The 16,487-nt window shown below is 45.3% G+C and overlaps 1 protein-coding gene across 1 annotated transcript in view; it reads left to right on the top strand.

The window, feature by feature from the left end:
- The first annotated feature begins 11,188 nt into the window (after positions 1 to 11,188).
- The window catches only part of LOC8029406 (solute carrier family 2, facilitated glucose transporter member 10), a 65,299-nt gene continuing 60,000 nt past the window's right edge, over positions 11,189 to 16,487 (top strand). The window contains exon 1 of the mRNA XM_029979343.4: positions 11,189 to 11,313. Within this exon, the coding sequence (XP_029835203.2) occupies positions 11,298 to 11,313 (16 nt within the window). The 5' untranslated portion in view covers positions 11,189 to 11,297. The remainder of the gene's footprint in view (positions 11,314 to 16,487) is intronic.

The raw sequence follows: 16,487 nt of genomic DNA, 5'->3' as shown, positions 1-16,487 counted from the left end.
TTCGGACGAAAAACAAGATGTGGTCAGCAACAAGGAACCCCAAATCTGCTCAAGTCTGGTCTACGGGTAAGTGGAGTTAACTTGATACTCACTAGATTACCCTGCAAGGGTTTTTGCTCGAGTGTTCACTCCGCGTGAGGTAAGCTGACAAAAACACAAAGAGGAATTGTACCCGCTATGCAGCGGTCATTCTGCTAATACAAAAGACAGTCTGGAGACACTGGCTGATGTTCCTGCCACATTTGCCATCATGTTCAAAGCATAATATAAAACCAACTTGCTCCGAGGTTCGAAAATGCCTGAGGCGCGTCCACACATAAATTTGTCGTCACGTATTTTTTAATAACTTTTCCACGACAAAATACTTCTTTTTTTAGCAATATTTACGCCGTTAGACGCAATTTAGAGGGAGGTCACAGCCCTCTCTAAGCCCCGCCCACAAATCAGTGGCCCCGCCCATTACTTCTGAACTGGCTTGGCTGCTCGACCTAACAGGCTAACAGCGTAGTGGGCTCCCTTTCGCGTCATCCGGTGCGTCTAGTGTGGGAGTCTAACACCGCCTGCTATAGTCATGCGAGCAGACGCGCGGCAGCCTCCGACATCGTCTGCTATTTCACCGCCGTCTATCGTCGTCTGCGATGCCGTGAGACGCGGACACGAAGGATGCGCGTCGGCGTCAGTTTTGGCCTCCGTCCGTCTGCTATTTGGTCTCCGTCTAATTACTTTCAGTCTTTCCACTTTGGTGAAAAAGGAAGACCAGCGAAGCTGTACTATGGTGGGAATGAAGCAATGGCCGGCCGCAAGTCGGCAAGCCAGAGTGGAAAGGCTCGAAAGGTGGCCGCCGTCGCTCATAGATGGCGGTAGCTGTCCAGAGTTCTGTGTCATTATTTGTTCGCTGACGGACACGATGCTGGGAAAACTAGCCCTTAACAGCTCCGCTGTGAAAACTTTTGCAACGCTGAGAAGATGCGGCGTTCTAGCATTCCATCATGCACGAGCCACGGTCCAATACAAGCGTTTGTCAGCGTCTGTCGATGTGCGGTAAAAAGAGACCGAGAGGACTGAAAAAAAAAAAAAATAACAAAGTAAATATGCAGTTCTTTTAGCTCTACTTTTTGTGTTATATTTTGCACATGACATCCGCGAGCAAGGTGGGTGAGCGTCATGAAAACGCGACGTAAAAATATTCGCTTTGGTAGGCCACGTTCACCGCAAAACAGTGAAAGCTTGCCTTTCGAAGCGCAATGTCCAAACTTGACGCGAGCCGAACCAATGCCTTCTGGAACTTCAAGGCCTGCGCGTCTCAATCGTGACGTCACGCACCTTGACCGGGTGTTCGGGAATGCTGCCGTCGGCTAAAACTCTAACGTGACGCGCGTCAAAAAAAAAAAGAAAAAAAGATAGTGATGTAGTTTGCGTTAATTTTTTTCATCGTGTTTTTCATTTAGTTTAAGAGCCTTGACTAGATTTGGTAGTTGAAGGCCGAAGACGTGGTGTCTCGTAACTTACCTTTAGAGTTCTTTCTCTCAGCCTAGCCGTCTAGCAGGGGCAACTTTCTGTGGCATCAAGATTAAAAGGTGACACAACATACATTTTGTAATGCACGTCTTTATTTTTCCCTTACGTGCGCTGAATCACTCCAGAGTTTGCAATTTTTTCTGATGCACTGCAACTCTTCTAGACCTCAAATGGTCAGTCTTCATTGGCACATAGTTCTTAAGTAACGTGGTGGCGGCTGCCCGCAGGATGTTGCTAAGCACTGTGTCAGGGTAGTGCCAATTGGTACAAATGTCTAAAAGCATGTGCCTTGACAAACTTAGAAGAACCTCTCTTTGGTTGCCTTCAGCATGAAATCGTCTGGCATTTTCTTTCAAGGCGATTTTTCCGGCACAACCGGCTGAGGAAACTTGAGGCCACGTCTCGTGAGGTTTTCGATGAGAACGTTCCTGTCCCGCTGATGTTCTTTCCTCCGTTACGAGGTTCAGCGCACATGCCTCACACGGAATTTTCTTGAGCGCTGCATGCGCACAAAAGCCTGCTATGGATGTTACAGCTGGCAAACTGTGTTATTTTTCTCTTAGGTCATTTTCTGTTGTTTTGATGTTGTAGTCTTTTATCAGTTCGGCTGCATCACATGTCACACCGGATGACTTGCACAATTCCTGCATATCTGGGAAAACCGGCGAGTCCTGAAGCCTCACTTTCGTCTGGGACTCATAAAATATCTGCTGGACCGAGATGTGGTAATTGGTTCCAGAGAGCCGACGATAGCAACCAAACCTGTCCTCTAGACTGTCCGTCTGGAATTCGCCTAGTAAAACATACTCAACGTTTAGCTTCTCAAGGCAGTACCTCGTGATTTCAACAAGTAAGTGCGATGTCAGTCGGAGCGCTGTGTGTGTGTTAAAGCGGCAGTCTCCATTTTGGCACTGCCCCATACGTCAAGCCAGTTTACGAAAGCATTGAGGAACTCCAACTGCATGTTTGTCAAAGCTCTGACCAGTTCTTGATTGGGGTCCCGAAGGCGCCTGCCCTTGCAAGGAGTTTGTACACTGACAATGCTGCAACACCGATGTACCACATCATTGCAATCTGTGATTTCTGAAGTATACAGCAAGCCAAGTCGCCTTCCACGTATTCTCAGGGCTTCCGCAACGAATGGACTCATCATCGTCGGGGCAAGGTTTACATTCTGGCGTTCAATGTTCGACATATGTAACGCTTTGTGCGACAGCCCACAGTCAAATTTTTACACATCTTGTTGCTCAGAAGCATATAGATCACGAGGCGCCTTAAATGAGGCTCATTAAAGGCCGGTTCTCACATGCAGCGAAGCGCTGATGAAGCGCTGTTCACGTGCCGTCACCTACTTATCGTCTGCCATGAGCAACAGTTTTGACGGTGCGATACAAAGCTAGCGAACGCTCCCATCGGCACGTGATTAGCGCGAGGTCAGCGCTATGCTTGTAGCGTTCCGCTGCAGGTGTGAACAGGCCTTTATTCTTCAACCGCGACTTAGTGCTCGAGAACTCTAAAGAAAAAATGCAGGTGTCCGCATTTTTTTAAATCGATCGAGTTGTTCCTGATACACTTCAACAGGTGCACAGGACCCGCAATGTAGAACAATGGTCGCGAGCCATCTAGCTGTTGGATGTGGGTACACTGTATCTAGCGTCTTCTTTTTTGAAAACAAGAACATCGCCTTTCTGTTTATTTCATTATTGTCAGTGATCACCGCAATCACAGTGAGCCCCGCTTCCTCAAGTCCTAGAATAACCTTTTGTAGCACTTCGTGCAGCCGGTTCACATCGGTCCTAGAGATTGGCAAAATGTGGACCACATCTTTCTGCGCTGAAAGTAAGGACTGGGTCATGAAGACATGCACAGTTTTTGCACCTTTGGAAGTGTTTGACGCGGTTCCAGCAAGAGAGCCTCCTTTGTACTCAAAATACTCTTTAATGTGGATTTCATCCATCATTAATGTTACTACTCTATCGTGTGGCTTTATGAGGCCTGCCCTCTTCTTTATGTAGCGCAGGAAGTCTTCATCATTTTGCTAAATTGCTGGGCTTGCGTTGTATTTGCTGCAAAGCTTCATCACCGTGGACCTGTGAGGCGATGTTAGCTTCCCACTGCTACGAACAAATTTGTATGCATGAGGCGAGATAGTATAAAATATACTTGAGTATACGAGAGGTTCAATAGACTACCTGAAAGCTCCTCCTTTAAGCACCAGGTGCAGCTGCTCCACGAGGAATGCGAGCGCTTACGTTTTCTCTTGTGGCAAAAGTTCGTTGCTTGCGAGGTCTTCCAGAAGCGAAAAAAGTAACTCGATGCAAGCTTTTAGTTTTTCGTCTTTTTCGCACACGTCTGCGGCTTTGAACCCTTGCACTCTGTCTAGAACACATTGACGTTCTCGCATGTCGTCCAATGTCTCCGGAATGGCGACTTCATCAAAGCGCAACCTCACTCGTCGCCAAGAGGCAGTCACTTTCATGGTGTCCCTAACTACTACGGTGCGTTCAACTTCCGGGTGTCCCATGCTGTCATCTATGTACACAAACAGACCCACACTTTTGGCTTTTTGTATCAGCCAGAAGTCGGCGACGTCAAGATCTGGAAGCCGCGAAAGGAACTGGTCGTATGTCGATATCTCTTTTGCTCCTCTTCTTTGTGCGCTGAAAGTGAGAGCTGGATGGCTTCTTGTAGCCGCGTTGCCGCCAACACGCTTCCTCTTAGCTTCCGGCTTTTCTCAAACTGGCGCACAGTCAGACAAGTAAGCAGGGCTATTGGGAAATATTGTGAGCACTGCATCTGGTGTTAACCGTGTAAGGCTCATTGGAGCTTATATAGTCCTGCCGTCCGAGTCAGTATACGAAGTGGTAGTCCTCAGGTACTCCTGCGTGAAATGTAGCTCACACACCTGCGAGGAACGGCATCAGGGACGGCCTCTAAATGTAGCGAAAAAATTTTCCCGCTAAAATTAGGAAAACAAATTTTCTACTAAATTTAGCGGGAAAATTAGGAGAAATTTCTTGCTAAATGGGAAGGGAGCAGGAGAGGAGGGGAGGGTACAGATGAGGAGGAGGGGCATACCCTCCTCTCCGTACCTTCCCCTCCTCCTCCTCAAGAGATGCGCTCTAATTCGGCGTTACAGGACATTAACGACTTTCTTTTTTTTTTACAAATATCAAACTTAACTAAAAATGCTCTCACTATCACACGTGGCCTTGTGAAGAGTGGCATGTACCTACCCCCGCACACATGCACCATTGTATCCCATCTATCAGATTCATTCTACCACCTTTATTAAACACGGATCATAGAAACTTGTGCTGTAATTGTTCATTTGATGACTTCATGTTAATATTATCTACCTTATAATTTTATATATATATAGAAACGTATTGTGTCCACTAATGCGAAGCCAAAGAACCTATCTGCATAAGATTAAGTAGAGTAGTCGTTATTTCTCTGGTGTTAGATAAGTGCTGTACGCGAACTGCCATCTTGGAGCTGGGTCCTTGTCAAGCTGCATTTTTTGCAGCTTTTTGCCCCAGCTATCATCTTTCTCTGCAAATTATAATAAAGTTGATCGATTAAAGGGGGAATTAAGGGCGGTACAAAAACTAACATGGGGCGTATACCGTCTCCACGTTGTAAAGTCCATTATAGAACGCATTGTGTCTTACGTCTGATAGAATCTATCATTTTTTTGTTTATATAGTCTTTCGAAGGCTTGGCGCCTTAGAGTAAAACTTGAGGAAGAAAACGAGAAAGGACGAACAACAAACTTAGAGTTCTTCCTGTTCCTTGTGACGATTTCTGTCAGGCGACTCCGCCGATGTAGGGCATGGTTGAAGTGACGGGCTGAAAGAGAAAAGAAGGGACGGTGTTTTTCTACGAGGAAACGGGCCGGCATGCGACGTATACGAACCAGGGAAATCCCCGACACGCCCGCATGAACACTACGCATGTGTATTATTTATTGACACTTTTATTAAAGTCGATGAATAGATGACCTGTCAAATCTGCGTTATAAGTTCTTTTGTTGCTGTTGCTGCTGTTGTTTAAAATAAATCGTTGAGCGAGTCGTCTGCTTTTTGCGCAGGAGTTGCGGTGACGTCAGAACGACACCGAGGTCTGATTGGATTTGATGGAAAGGATAGTGGGCAGACCTCAATGCCAAATGCCTCGAGGTCTACCCACTATTTTTCTCAATCAGCCAATAAGAACTCGGTGTTCCGACGTCATTGTAATCTCTGTACAATAAGCAGACGAACTTGCGGTTCTCATAAGAGGCGCTGCGTGAATGATGACGTCTGGCGGGGAAATGCTCAAGCTTTGTCTTCTAGGGGGGTAACGATAGGGGGCAAACTTTCGGTTCGGGGTCTTCTGCTTCCTGATCGAATCTCTGGTGCTGTTGGTAAACTTGAGCTGCACTTCAGCAACCTGCATTTTCCACAACCGAGAGTGACGTTCTTGGCACATTTTTCTTCGACCGAATACAGCATTCTTACTCGCCCTTTATGGTAAAGCGTTTACGGAAAGTTTTCGTTTCTGTCTTCACAACGCCCGTTTATACTCGGAGACGACCTTGTAGTGATGTTGACGCAGACGCAATTTAATTTCTTTCGGGTTGCGCGAGCACTGACGCAATTAGAGCGCATGTATTTAAATCTCGCACGCGGTTCTTATCGGCCTACCGCGACCGCAGCACGCTTTCCGCGTGCGCTGCATCGACATGGTACAGCATATTTCCGTCACAAAGTACCACCGTTACTTCGCAGGAAACGCCATATACGGATTCCCAAAGACTCAGGATTTAAGAAAGAAACTTGGTCTGTCTGTACTAGGGCACAATTTCCAAATTACCAAGGTCACCCGCCGTGTATATGCATATGATGATGATGATGATACTAATGTGAAATTTTAGGAACAGCGGTGGAGACCCGTAATTTCTGTTCATAATACTACTACCAATAATAAGCTTATTGCACTTCGCTTTTTTTTTTTTTCATATCATACAAAGCATTCTGTCTAACGAAAGCACTTTCGAGATTCTATGTAAGGACAGGTTGTCCATAAATAATATTTGATAACCTTCTCAAAAAAACGAAAAAGAAATGACACGAGCAATATACATGATAGACATACTCACTGTTTTATCAGTATACAAACTGAAAGCTTGCATGACTTCGCAGGTCATCACAATGTGCTGCTCGTATAAATTTACTTTTTATATCGATCCCGCGAATCCCCCTAAAAACAATAAAATATTTTTAGCAGACAACAACACCGGAAAAAACATGAATATCCCTATATTCTTTTGCTACCCCGCATGCGCTACTGCGCATGCGCAGAGAATCACCTCAGGCAAATATGGTTTCTGCGGAGTGTGTTGGTGTATACTCCCAAATTCTCTCCACGAAAAAAAAAAGAAAAAAAAGAACTGCAGTATTCGACAGTTAGCGGTAGGCTTAAATTTGCGGAAGCGAGTCGTAACAGCGTCTCTAGAAGCGAAGAGCATGCACACCGATATAGTTGCCTTCAACAAGACCAGGAAGTTTGATAGACCGGCTCGGTTGGAAGTACATGATATTACCCAAATAATTAAGACGGAACGTCTCGTACGAAGTGCGTATATGACACCGAAGGAGCCGAAGAGAACATACTACGATAAGGAAAGTACCCGGACGTAGTTTGTCGACGCGCGGCGTTGAAGTTACAAGCTACTCATTAGCATAAACTCGCGTTTTTTGACAGATAGCATCGTCTGAGCGAGACCGACGCCGCAGCGCAGAGGTGATGCCATCGTCATGACCTGGTCGCAGTCTTCCAGCGCGTATTCGGATTCGTCTTGTTTAGCAATCTTATTTTTTTTTTTTTATTTCTTCTTTCTCGTTGTTTCTGCGGATTGTCTCGCTTCCGAGACGCTCGTCTTGTTGACTCAGCTGTGAAGAACCACTGTTTCGTCGTCGACAAAAGCGGCCGATTCTTTCCGCTAGCCGGTGCCATCCGAATTATTATTATTATTCCTTTTTCTAATTCGGCGAACTTTAAGCGGAAGTATAATGTAGCGGTACCTGTTCTTTTCTTTCCCCCGTGCCGACCTTGAAGGTCTTGTTCGTTTTGTTTTATGCTCTTTTGGAAGCGGTTACCGCGTCTTGTTTCTTGAATGCCTGCCCTTTGTACGTCGTCCCCAACGTAACCCTGAAATATTTTGTACGGTCGATTTCAGTGTTGCGTGACGAGTCGTCCCCTTTCCAATTCATTCGTTCTGTCCGCCGGTGGTCGTCCGAGCTGTCTTTTTTGGCACGCATGATAGTTTTAATGGACCCTCTTTTAAAGGCGTGTGCCAACCGGTGACTGCCGCATGCAGAAGACCTAAAGCCGCGTTCGGGCTGCTAATGCAAAAGACAATCTGCAAACGCTGCCCGAGGCGTGTCTCTTCTTCGCATGACGGTCATATTGGTCATACTACCTGCGCACATCTTCCAAGCATACATGACCTCCTTCTTTTGCGTAGAAGAGGTAATGACTGGCTCTTGATTGTTTGATATTTTTACGGTATTGACAAATGATGAATTTGGGCCAGCTTTCTAGGATCAGCGTCTTCACCGAGAGTCTACTCAAAGAAACTACGCTTTGGAGTAACGACACTCCAGCCACCTTGGTGCTTAAAACCATTGTGGTCTGAAGCTTTATCTGAAATCCCAGGGAACGCTTTTCCGTCCTCCAGACACGTTAAAACAGTTCACGTCAGAGCAAAACATATCACCCGAGCGGTGGCGTACCAACTTGTTTTCGAGGGGGCGGGGGGGGGGGGGGGCAAAGCAGACCCACCCCCCAGAGCCAGGGGGGGGGGGGGGGGGGGGGGTGGGTGGTGCCCTTAGTATCCCTTGGGCGCCGCCGCACAGTGTTTGCCCTGCCCAGTAGTGACTGTTTAAGGGGGGGGGGGGTTGCTAAACACACGCCTTGCCCCCCCCCCCCCCCCCCCCCCCCCCCCCCCCCGTTTGGTACGCCCATGCACCTGAGCTTACCGTATCTAAAGCTGAGGTAGTCGCATTTTTGAGTAGTGACGATCGACAGTTGCGCCTGCTCTGCACTGAGCGCCAAAATGGCGGACCCCACAACAATATCGGGGAAAAGAGTGCGGATTCTCTAAGCGTAGCTCCTTTCGTTGCTCTATGCTTCGCTTCGGCTTAGGTCCAGACGCAGCCGATGCTACAAGCGCGAGGCTTGACAGGAGTTATTTCGCACAATCTAAGCTAGGACGCTGATCATAGACGCTTTGCAGCAGCTGTGCATGGGGGCCGCCTAAAGAGACTTTCACTTTTTGTTTCCTCTTATTCCGTTCGCTTCACTTCATCATTATACAGCAGGACAGGCTATTGACGTTTTAGATTCTACCGCGTTCTTCTCCTCAGCATTGGCCCTTTTGAAGACTCGTCAACACCCGCCTCAGTGGCTTGGCATCTCGATAAGACTGATGTCACTGGATCCTCGGAAAGTAGCGCCGAGCTTCCCGTATGGTCGCCATTTTGGTACGTGAAAGGACCAGCTTCTTCTTGACCCCTCCGTTCTTGGTGAGCCGATCTAAATTCGCCGGTGACGACGGGTAGTTTTATGGGGTCGTTTCTTGTATACCGAGATTTGGCTACCCATACACGATCGAAACAACCGTACATCTTCGTACCACCTCCACATGCTGTACCGGTGCTTGGAGGCACTGAAAAATAAGTTTACTGTTATGAAAGACGCAAGAAGAACAATATATTTGTGAGAGATCCGTGGAGGTGGGCATGATTGATCAGTTGACTGCCTACACATTGTCAAAGACGCTTTTATTGGCGAGAAACGCTTCCAGTACGATGATGCTCCATGATGATCTTGGCGCGACTGGTTTGGAAACACCTTCTGGAAGCTTCGAAGCTTTGAATGGAGTGAGAGAACAAGAGCATGACAAGAGAAGGGCAGCACGCAGAGACACTTGGCTGGCGGGCGGGGTGGTTAGCTCAGATATGACGTGGCGGAAAAAACGTCTCCCAGGTTTATTTTGTTGTCCCAGTATTCACTATGTCCCCAAAAACTAAAATTTTGGCTGGCGTATATCAATGTTTTATTAAACAAAGTTGACCTTGAGGGCCTTTTTAAATTTGCCCATGAACTGTCTCACTTACTGGATCGTTTTTGTTCGGGTCTTTTCGATTCATCGATGTGATCGCGTTACTGGCAGGGTCGCGACTTTTTTGCGGAACACAAAACAGCCAATCACGGGGAACAACAGAGGTATCTCAGCGAATGACAGAGCTCGAAACACGATAAGACACAAAAGAAATGCGAAGAGCGCGGGGACATTGAGCACAACGTTACTGTAATATAGTGCAACAATGCCGCGGTTGCATGACCGGCAGGCGTGACCGGCGCGTGAACTCTGAGGTGCGCGAGCTGCCCCCGCGCTCGTGTGGTTCGATCATCGGCAACCCAGCCTTGGTCACTGAAGAACGCCGGTCTCCATTAAAGATGTATGTTGCCGTCATGACTCGGCTTGCATAAGCCACAACAGTTACACTGTTCTCGCTCACGTGGCATTTTTTGGAGTCACTGACAACTTGAGAAAAGCGAGGGCGTGGCTAACTTTTTGTTCACACCTGTTACTGCGTGATTGGTCCTCCGTCGTTATACCGGCGACCGCCATAACCTGATTGGCTGAGGGGCGATAAACAAGTGCTCAGGACTCGCCACGTTCCGCATTTGAGTCCCTCGTGTTCTGGGCGTCGTCAATCTCTGGCATTTTTATTTTTTGTTCTTTGTTGTAATTGGCTGTTTCTGTGTTCTGCAGGAGAGGGACCTCGAGGTCGTTTTTTAAAGCATTGCTTTTTAACGCTAATCCAAATCCCAAACTTTTGTCCGTCCGTCAGTCCATCCGTTTCTCCGCGTCATTTCCCGCTAAATTTAGTGGGGAAATTGATGTCATCGTGATATATACACGAATTCAGTTTCCCCGCTAAATTTAGAGGGAAATTTGATGTAACGTGATCTGCCGTCACTAACCCACAGACCAATTTTGTTTTCCCGCTAAATTTAGAGGGAAATTTGATGTAACGTGATCTGCCGTCACTAACCTACAGACTAATTTTGTTTTCCCGCTAAATTTATCGGAGAAAATTCGTCGCGTGCAAAGGACCTATACACACCAATTCTGATTCCTCGCTAAATTTGGCGGGCCAATTGATGTCACGTAACCTTTAATTTAGAGGGAAAATCGACGTCACGTGACCCCACCTAACCTGACCTTGACTTTTCGTCTATATCTATATATATTTATTCCACGTGACCTATACTATACAAAACTGTATATTCTAAACCAAGTAAACTGATCGCTTCTTAAATGCTGCGTTTCGTGCTTTATAAAACATTAAATATAATAAATCGCTGCCAAATCAACACTTTTTTTTTGTGCATTGCTACGCGATATGCAGTTGATCACCCTTAAAACTCATCGTTTTGTCATCGTAAAGTACAGTTTGCTGCAAGCGCGACCGGCACTACTTTCCCTGCAGCGAGCAGCGGCGTTCGCGATCTACGCCAGGACTGACATTAGAGAAAGGAGGGGCTGAAAGAAGGACGGGGGAGAGAAAGAGGGAGAGGGGGGGACGTAGTCTGGGCGATGAGGACCGACGCAGCGAGTTCCCCGCGCTGATGGCTGACAGGTGTATAAAAAGGCATCCGTTCGCGGATGCCAAACACGGTTCCTTTTCTCACGCTCCTCGCCCGCTCATTGGACATCATTCATGGCGGCTATCAAAGGTGAGCAACTTTCGACGAGCCTTTAGATAAATATCTCACAAAGCAACCCTCGTTTTTTTTAGACTTTTTTAGATTGTTTCATTCTAAGTTGTAAAACGTTTCGGCGATTTTCGGCATTTACAGAAAAAGCGCGATAAAATACGACGAATATTAATAAAAATTTCAACTTTGCATTTTTTTGTGCCTAATAATTTGGCGAACTTGAGTTTGCTTAAAAGACGTAGTTTTTCGCGACAAGATAAGTTAGGATTTTAAGTTGATCAAATTATGTGCAATTCACTCTGATATACTACCACTAGAAAAATTAATGAGAACATTAAAAGTTTATTAACATTTAATTGAAAGCAAAAACAAAAAAACTGAAAGGCGTCGTGTGATTCATACGGAAGTTACGTGGCTGGAAAGCAAATTACCCCTAAGAAGGGTGTGTTCAAATAAGGACGGTGGGTGACCATGCCTATTTATTTTTTTCCAAGGAAATCTTTATATGAGGAAGCGAAACATGCCCATACAACAAAATTGACCTTAGCTTAGGAAAAACAAACTTCCTCGTTTTTGTAAAACAAATAATAATAACTAAATATCGCGTCTGAGAGGAGGTGGAGCTACTATTTTTTTTTTAATTAAGCGTTGACGTAACTTTGAAAACCACAGGAATAAAAACAAAATCTTTTTCTAGATCGTAATTATTTGTTATGCATAATGCTCCAACTCGTCGACCTGAATTTTTTATATTTAATTAGTTCATTTAAGTTTATATCTTAAGTGAAAAAAGTGACAAACTTGGCCTCTTGCGAAACTCTCATATTTAGGCAGTTTTTGGCGGTTTTTAACGCATATTAGAATGAAGTTTTTAGGCTGAAACCTTTTTTGTACAGAGTATTTCTTAACTATTGTAAGTGTTTTGTGCATTGCACCCGGAAGTTTACAAAATATCTAAAAAGTGAAAAGTGCGCAAGACTGTTTGCGGCAACTAAACAAAAATCATTATCTTCGATTTGTTTCCAAATTTCCCTCGATGAATCCTTGGGAACGGCTAATTAAAGATCCGCGGAAGCATGTTGCATTCTATTGCTTTAAACATAAAAAAAAAAAGAAAAAAACGCTTTGCCAGGTTAATGATGATGAAACAAAATACACCGACTTTACTTAAGAAATATAACAATTTAATCGGACGTTCCGTCACCCATATATTCACAGGAGACATCACCAGTGAAGCTAAGTTGGCAGGAATGAGAGACAGACCGAACAACAGAAATCCTATTTAAGGAGGTCCGTGTACACTTCGGGAAGGGGGCCACGTTGCCGCCAATAACGATTGGAGGCTTTCTGCCTGAACGTACTCGAACACCAAAATAGGAACGGCCGTTGTTAGTCGCATAATTTCCAAGACACCATAAAGCATTAAAAACCCGAAAAAAATTTTTTTTTAGTTATGTTAATGTGGCCTATGAACCTTGCGGCACATTCGGTCCATAGGCTGTTGTGCTTGGTTGATTCCTCAGCCGTGCGATACTTGCCCAGGGTGTGGTGTATGTGGGTAGCCTGTTGACATGTGGGTAATGTGTGTAGCCTGTTGACAAAATTCTTTGATTCATTTAACTAGACATCACAATACACAGTTGCTAAATATGATGGGTTGTGACGGAAGTTACGAGCAATCTCATCCAATTTAGCGTATCAAGTGACAAAGAGTCGTTGCGCCCCTTCCCAAGGTCACGCGACGTCACATGACATTGAATTAACTTGTATGGCTCGTAGGGTCGCTATTGTCCATCCTAAGGTAAAGCGGAGCATAGTAGCGCTATGAATCTCATGCCCCAACCGACAGCGGGCGTGGCGAGGGCAACATTGGGCGAAGTGGAAACCTAGGTAGCGTCGTTGGACCAGCTAGCGTTGCGCCTTCACGCAAGTGATGCTTCTTGTTTGTAATGCCACTGCACACCGGGTGATGTTTACACCACACAAGAAACCCAACACCATGTTGTTGGGTGATTGCAGATGGGATTGAACGGTGGGTGTACGGTGCACATCTTTAATTCACGCTATAATTTAGTGTCATGACCACATTTAGAGAATGAAGAAATCCAAAAAGATTTTTGCACCAAGAAAAAAAAATTAAGGGTGCAAAAATTTATAGGTTAGAAAGAGCTAGGTTGGGGGGGGGGGGGGGGTCGCTCACATTTACGTGCACCGCCTGTGCAATCATGCATTATAGCAAATAAAATAAGTAATAACATTAGGCGATCTTAAAATAAAGTACTAAAAACCTTCGCCTAAAAAAAACAATAAAAAACAACAGCGCCGTCATTAGTGCGCATGCGCCAAGCCCAAACCGCCTTTTGGATTGGCGCATGACGACGACGCTATCGGAAGTTTATTAATTTTGCGAAACAATGTCTCGGTACAGGTCAGTTGTCCAAAATAATATTGTTCATTACATTATCCATATTAAAATCTCAAACATGGCACCTTGAGCGACTGTCCGTGAGCTTTCAGATATTGGCACGCCAACATGTTATTAATAAAAAAAAATATTACAAAAAATAAAATCCATTTTTGTTTAAAACAAATTTCCGTCACCTATGTTGCTGCGTATGATCTTTTTAAACTATTCGGTACAGTTTACCGTGGAAGGAGGTACAGCTCTTCCGTGGAGCCCCTTTTTTGAGCCATGCAAAGAGCCTTCCGCTGCGGGGTGCAAGCATTACCTGATGATCAGTGGCGCGCGCTACTAACACCAGAGGCATCAATAGACCCTTTCCGAAATTCAGTGCCATCTGGTGGTTGGCAAAGCAGTTTAGGTTTTGCCATATCAATGGCGGAAATGAACTTGTATCGGCACCGTCACTTTCGCAAGTCAACGGCACGCAAGGAATTGTTCAGTGTGAGTTCTTTCTCGATCACTTTCAGTTCGATGGTGACCAAGAACCTGCAATCAGAACACAGCTTAAACCCACTCAGATGCCTCGAGAAAATTTTATACACCAAAGTGCTTTAAAGCCGATTGTGTGCCGCGCACAGATTGACTGAACCTAAGTTATTAGAAACAAACGCTTACGTTGCTCTTGTGTTTTATTCCTACGTCGTGTCGCACTGACCCCCCGAATGTACAGGCCTCGCATCATCCGCTTAGGTGCATCTTCAACGTCTTCCTTTATCAGTCACTAGAAGGCCGCCATTGGTATGGCACAGATGCCGTTCCACAGATGATGATAGTGATCAAAGTGGTCAGACTGAATTTCGGAAAGGGTCTATTGCGCCACGGCGCAACCCTGGTCCAATGACGCAATACCTAGAGCCTAGCTTCCCACTTCTTCGTCCCTTTCTCTTTCTTTTTTTAGACGCAATCAGCTATTGTTTTGCCTTCGCCACGCCCGCCATCGGTCGGGGCCTAAGATTCCTCAATGTCTCCTGTTCATATGCTACGTTTTACCTTATAGGATGAACCGCAGACGACGCTACGAGTCACACAAGTCAATTCAATGTCGCGTAAGAGTCACGTGACCTTGGAGAGGGTTGCAGGGACGCGTTCTCACTTGATACGCTCCACTGGCTAAGATAGCTCGTAACTTCCGCTACAAACCATCGTAAATGGAAGCTCTAGATTAATGAATCGAATCATTTTGGCGACATGCTACCGATATCAATAAACTATATACCCGGGAAAGTGGCGCAGTGCAGCGCAATTAACCAAGCACAAAACCCTAAGGACCGAATGCGCTACAGAGTTCAGTTTTCATAGGCAATATCAGCCACATCACTAACAACGGAACTCGTTTTTTTTTTTAATGCTTTATGGTGCCTGGGAAATAATGCGAGTAACTACGGCCACTGTGGATGCGGTGTTCGAGTATCACTAGTCGATGAGACAGAAAGCATTCAACGGTCAATGGTTGCAACAACAACTTGGCAAAACGTTTATTTCTCTAGTTTAAAACGATAGAATGCAACATTATTTGGCGGCTTCTGAATTATTCGTTTCCGAAAGTTCATCGAGAAAAATTTGAAAAAAAAAAAAATCGAGGATGAGTACTGTCTTTGAGTGCCGCAGAAATTTGAATAATATTTACTTTTTCGATATACCGGAAATTTCTGGGCGCAATGAAAAGAACAACAACCAATAGAACACTTACAATAGTTGAGCGCAATTTGTTTTTAACTGAACGAAGCATGGAGTATTTTGTCCGAAATGTTTCAGCCAAAAAACTTAATTCCAAGATGTGTTCGAAAAATCGCCGAAAAATGCCTATACATAAAAGAGTTGCGCAAAGAACCAATTTTGCCATTCTATTTTAGTTGAAATGTAAACCTAATAAAAATCTATTTCACTACTTCATACAGACCAGCTAACGTACTTTATACATAAGAATATTTCCCTCGTACAAAAGTAACCTGTTTATTCCAATGGCCCTCAAAGTTGCGTCTACGCGCAATTAGGAAAATCGTAGTTTCATCTTCTCTCATGATGCGACTTTTCTTAACGAAAACAAGGAAGTGTTCTGCAAAAGTTAAGGTCCATTCCGTTGTACGCACATGTTTTGCTACCCCGTATAAACATTTACTTGAAAACAAGGAATAGGCATCACGCCCCAATGACCGTCCTTCGAATACACCCAGGAGGCATTTGAAGAGAGCAGCAGCCAACTTTACCGCTTAATCGGGTCGACTAAGAAAGCTCCGGAAAGTCTACTTTTCGGCCTCTACAGTTTCTCTATTCCCGCTGCCGCGCTCATGGAAGTTTAGTAGTGCTCCATACGAACCTATAGACATTTTCCATAGGAGCGCCGCCATCTTGAATTGTCGTCACATCCACTATAGGCGACGACAAAATAGTAAAACGTTTCAACCTGTAACTAGTAAAAAAATAGAGGGTAGCCAAAACGAGAATGTGTGACGGTGAGGCTTATATACTGAATGTCTTCTATTGGCATGGTGACGGCAAAGTAATGTTTTCGCCCATGCTGGAAGTGACGACAATTCAAGATGGCGGCGCCCTTGTGGAAAAGGTCTTTAGTCGGTGACAGGTCGAGAACGAAGAAGAAGCTCCTCCCACCTCTTTCCTCTTTAGTAGTGCGAACGCTGGAGAGGAGGTCACCTCCTCTCCACCGTTCCTCCGCTGAAGTGGAGAGGAGTGGGAGGAGCTTCCACTTCGTTCTTGACCTGTCACCGAC

The sequence above is a fragment of the Ixodes scapularis genome, unplaced genomic scaffold, assembly GCF_016920785.2.
Source record: "Ixodes scapularis isolate PalLabHiFi unplaced genomic scaffold, ASM1692078v2 PGA_scaffold8__174_contigs__length_109621045, whole genome shotgun sequence".
Classification (NCBI taxonomy): Eukaryota; Metazoa; Arthropoda; class Arachnida; order Ixodida; family Ixodidae; genus Ixodes; species Ixodes scapularis.
This window is presented reverse-complemented; position numbering and strand designations above follow the sequence as displayed.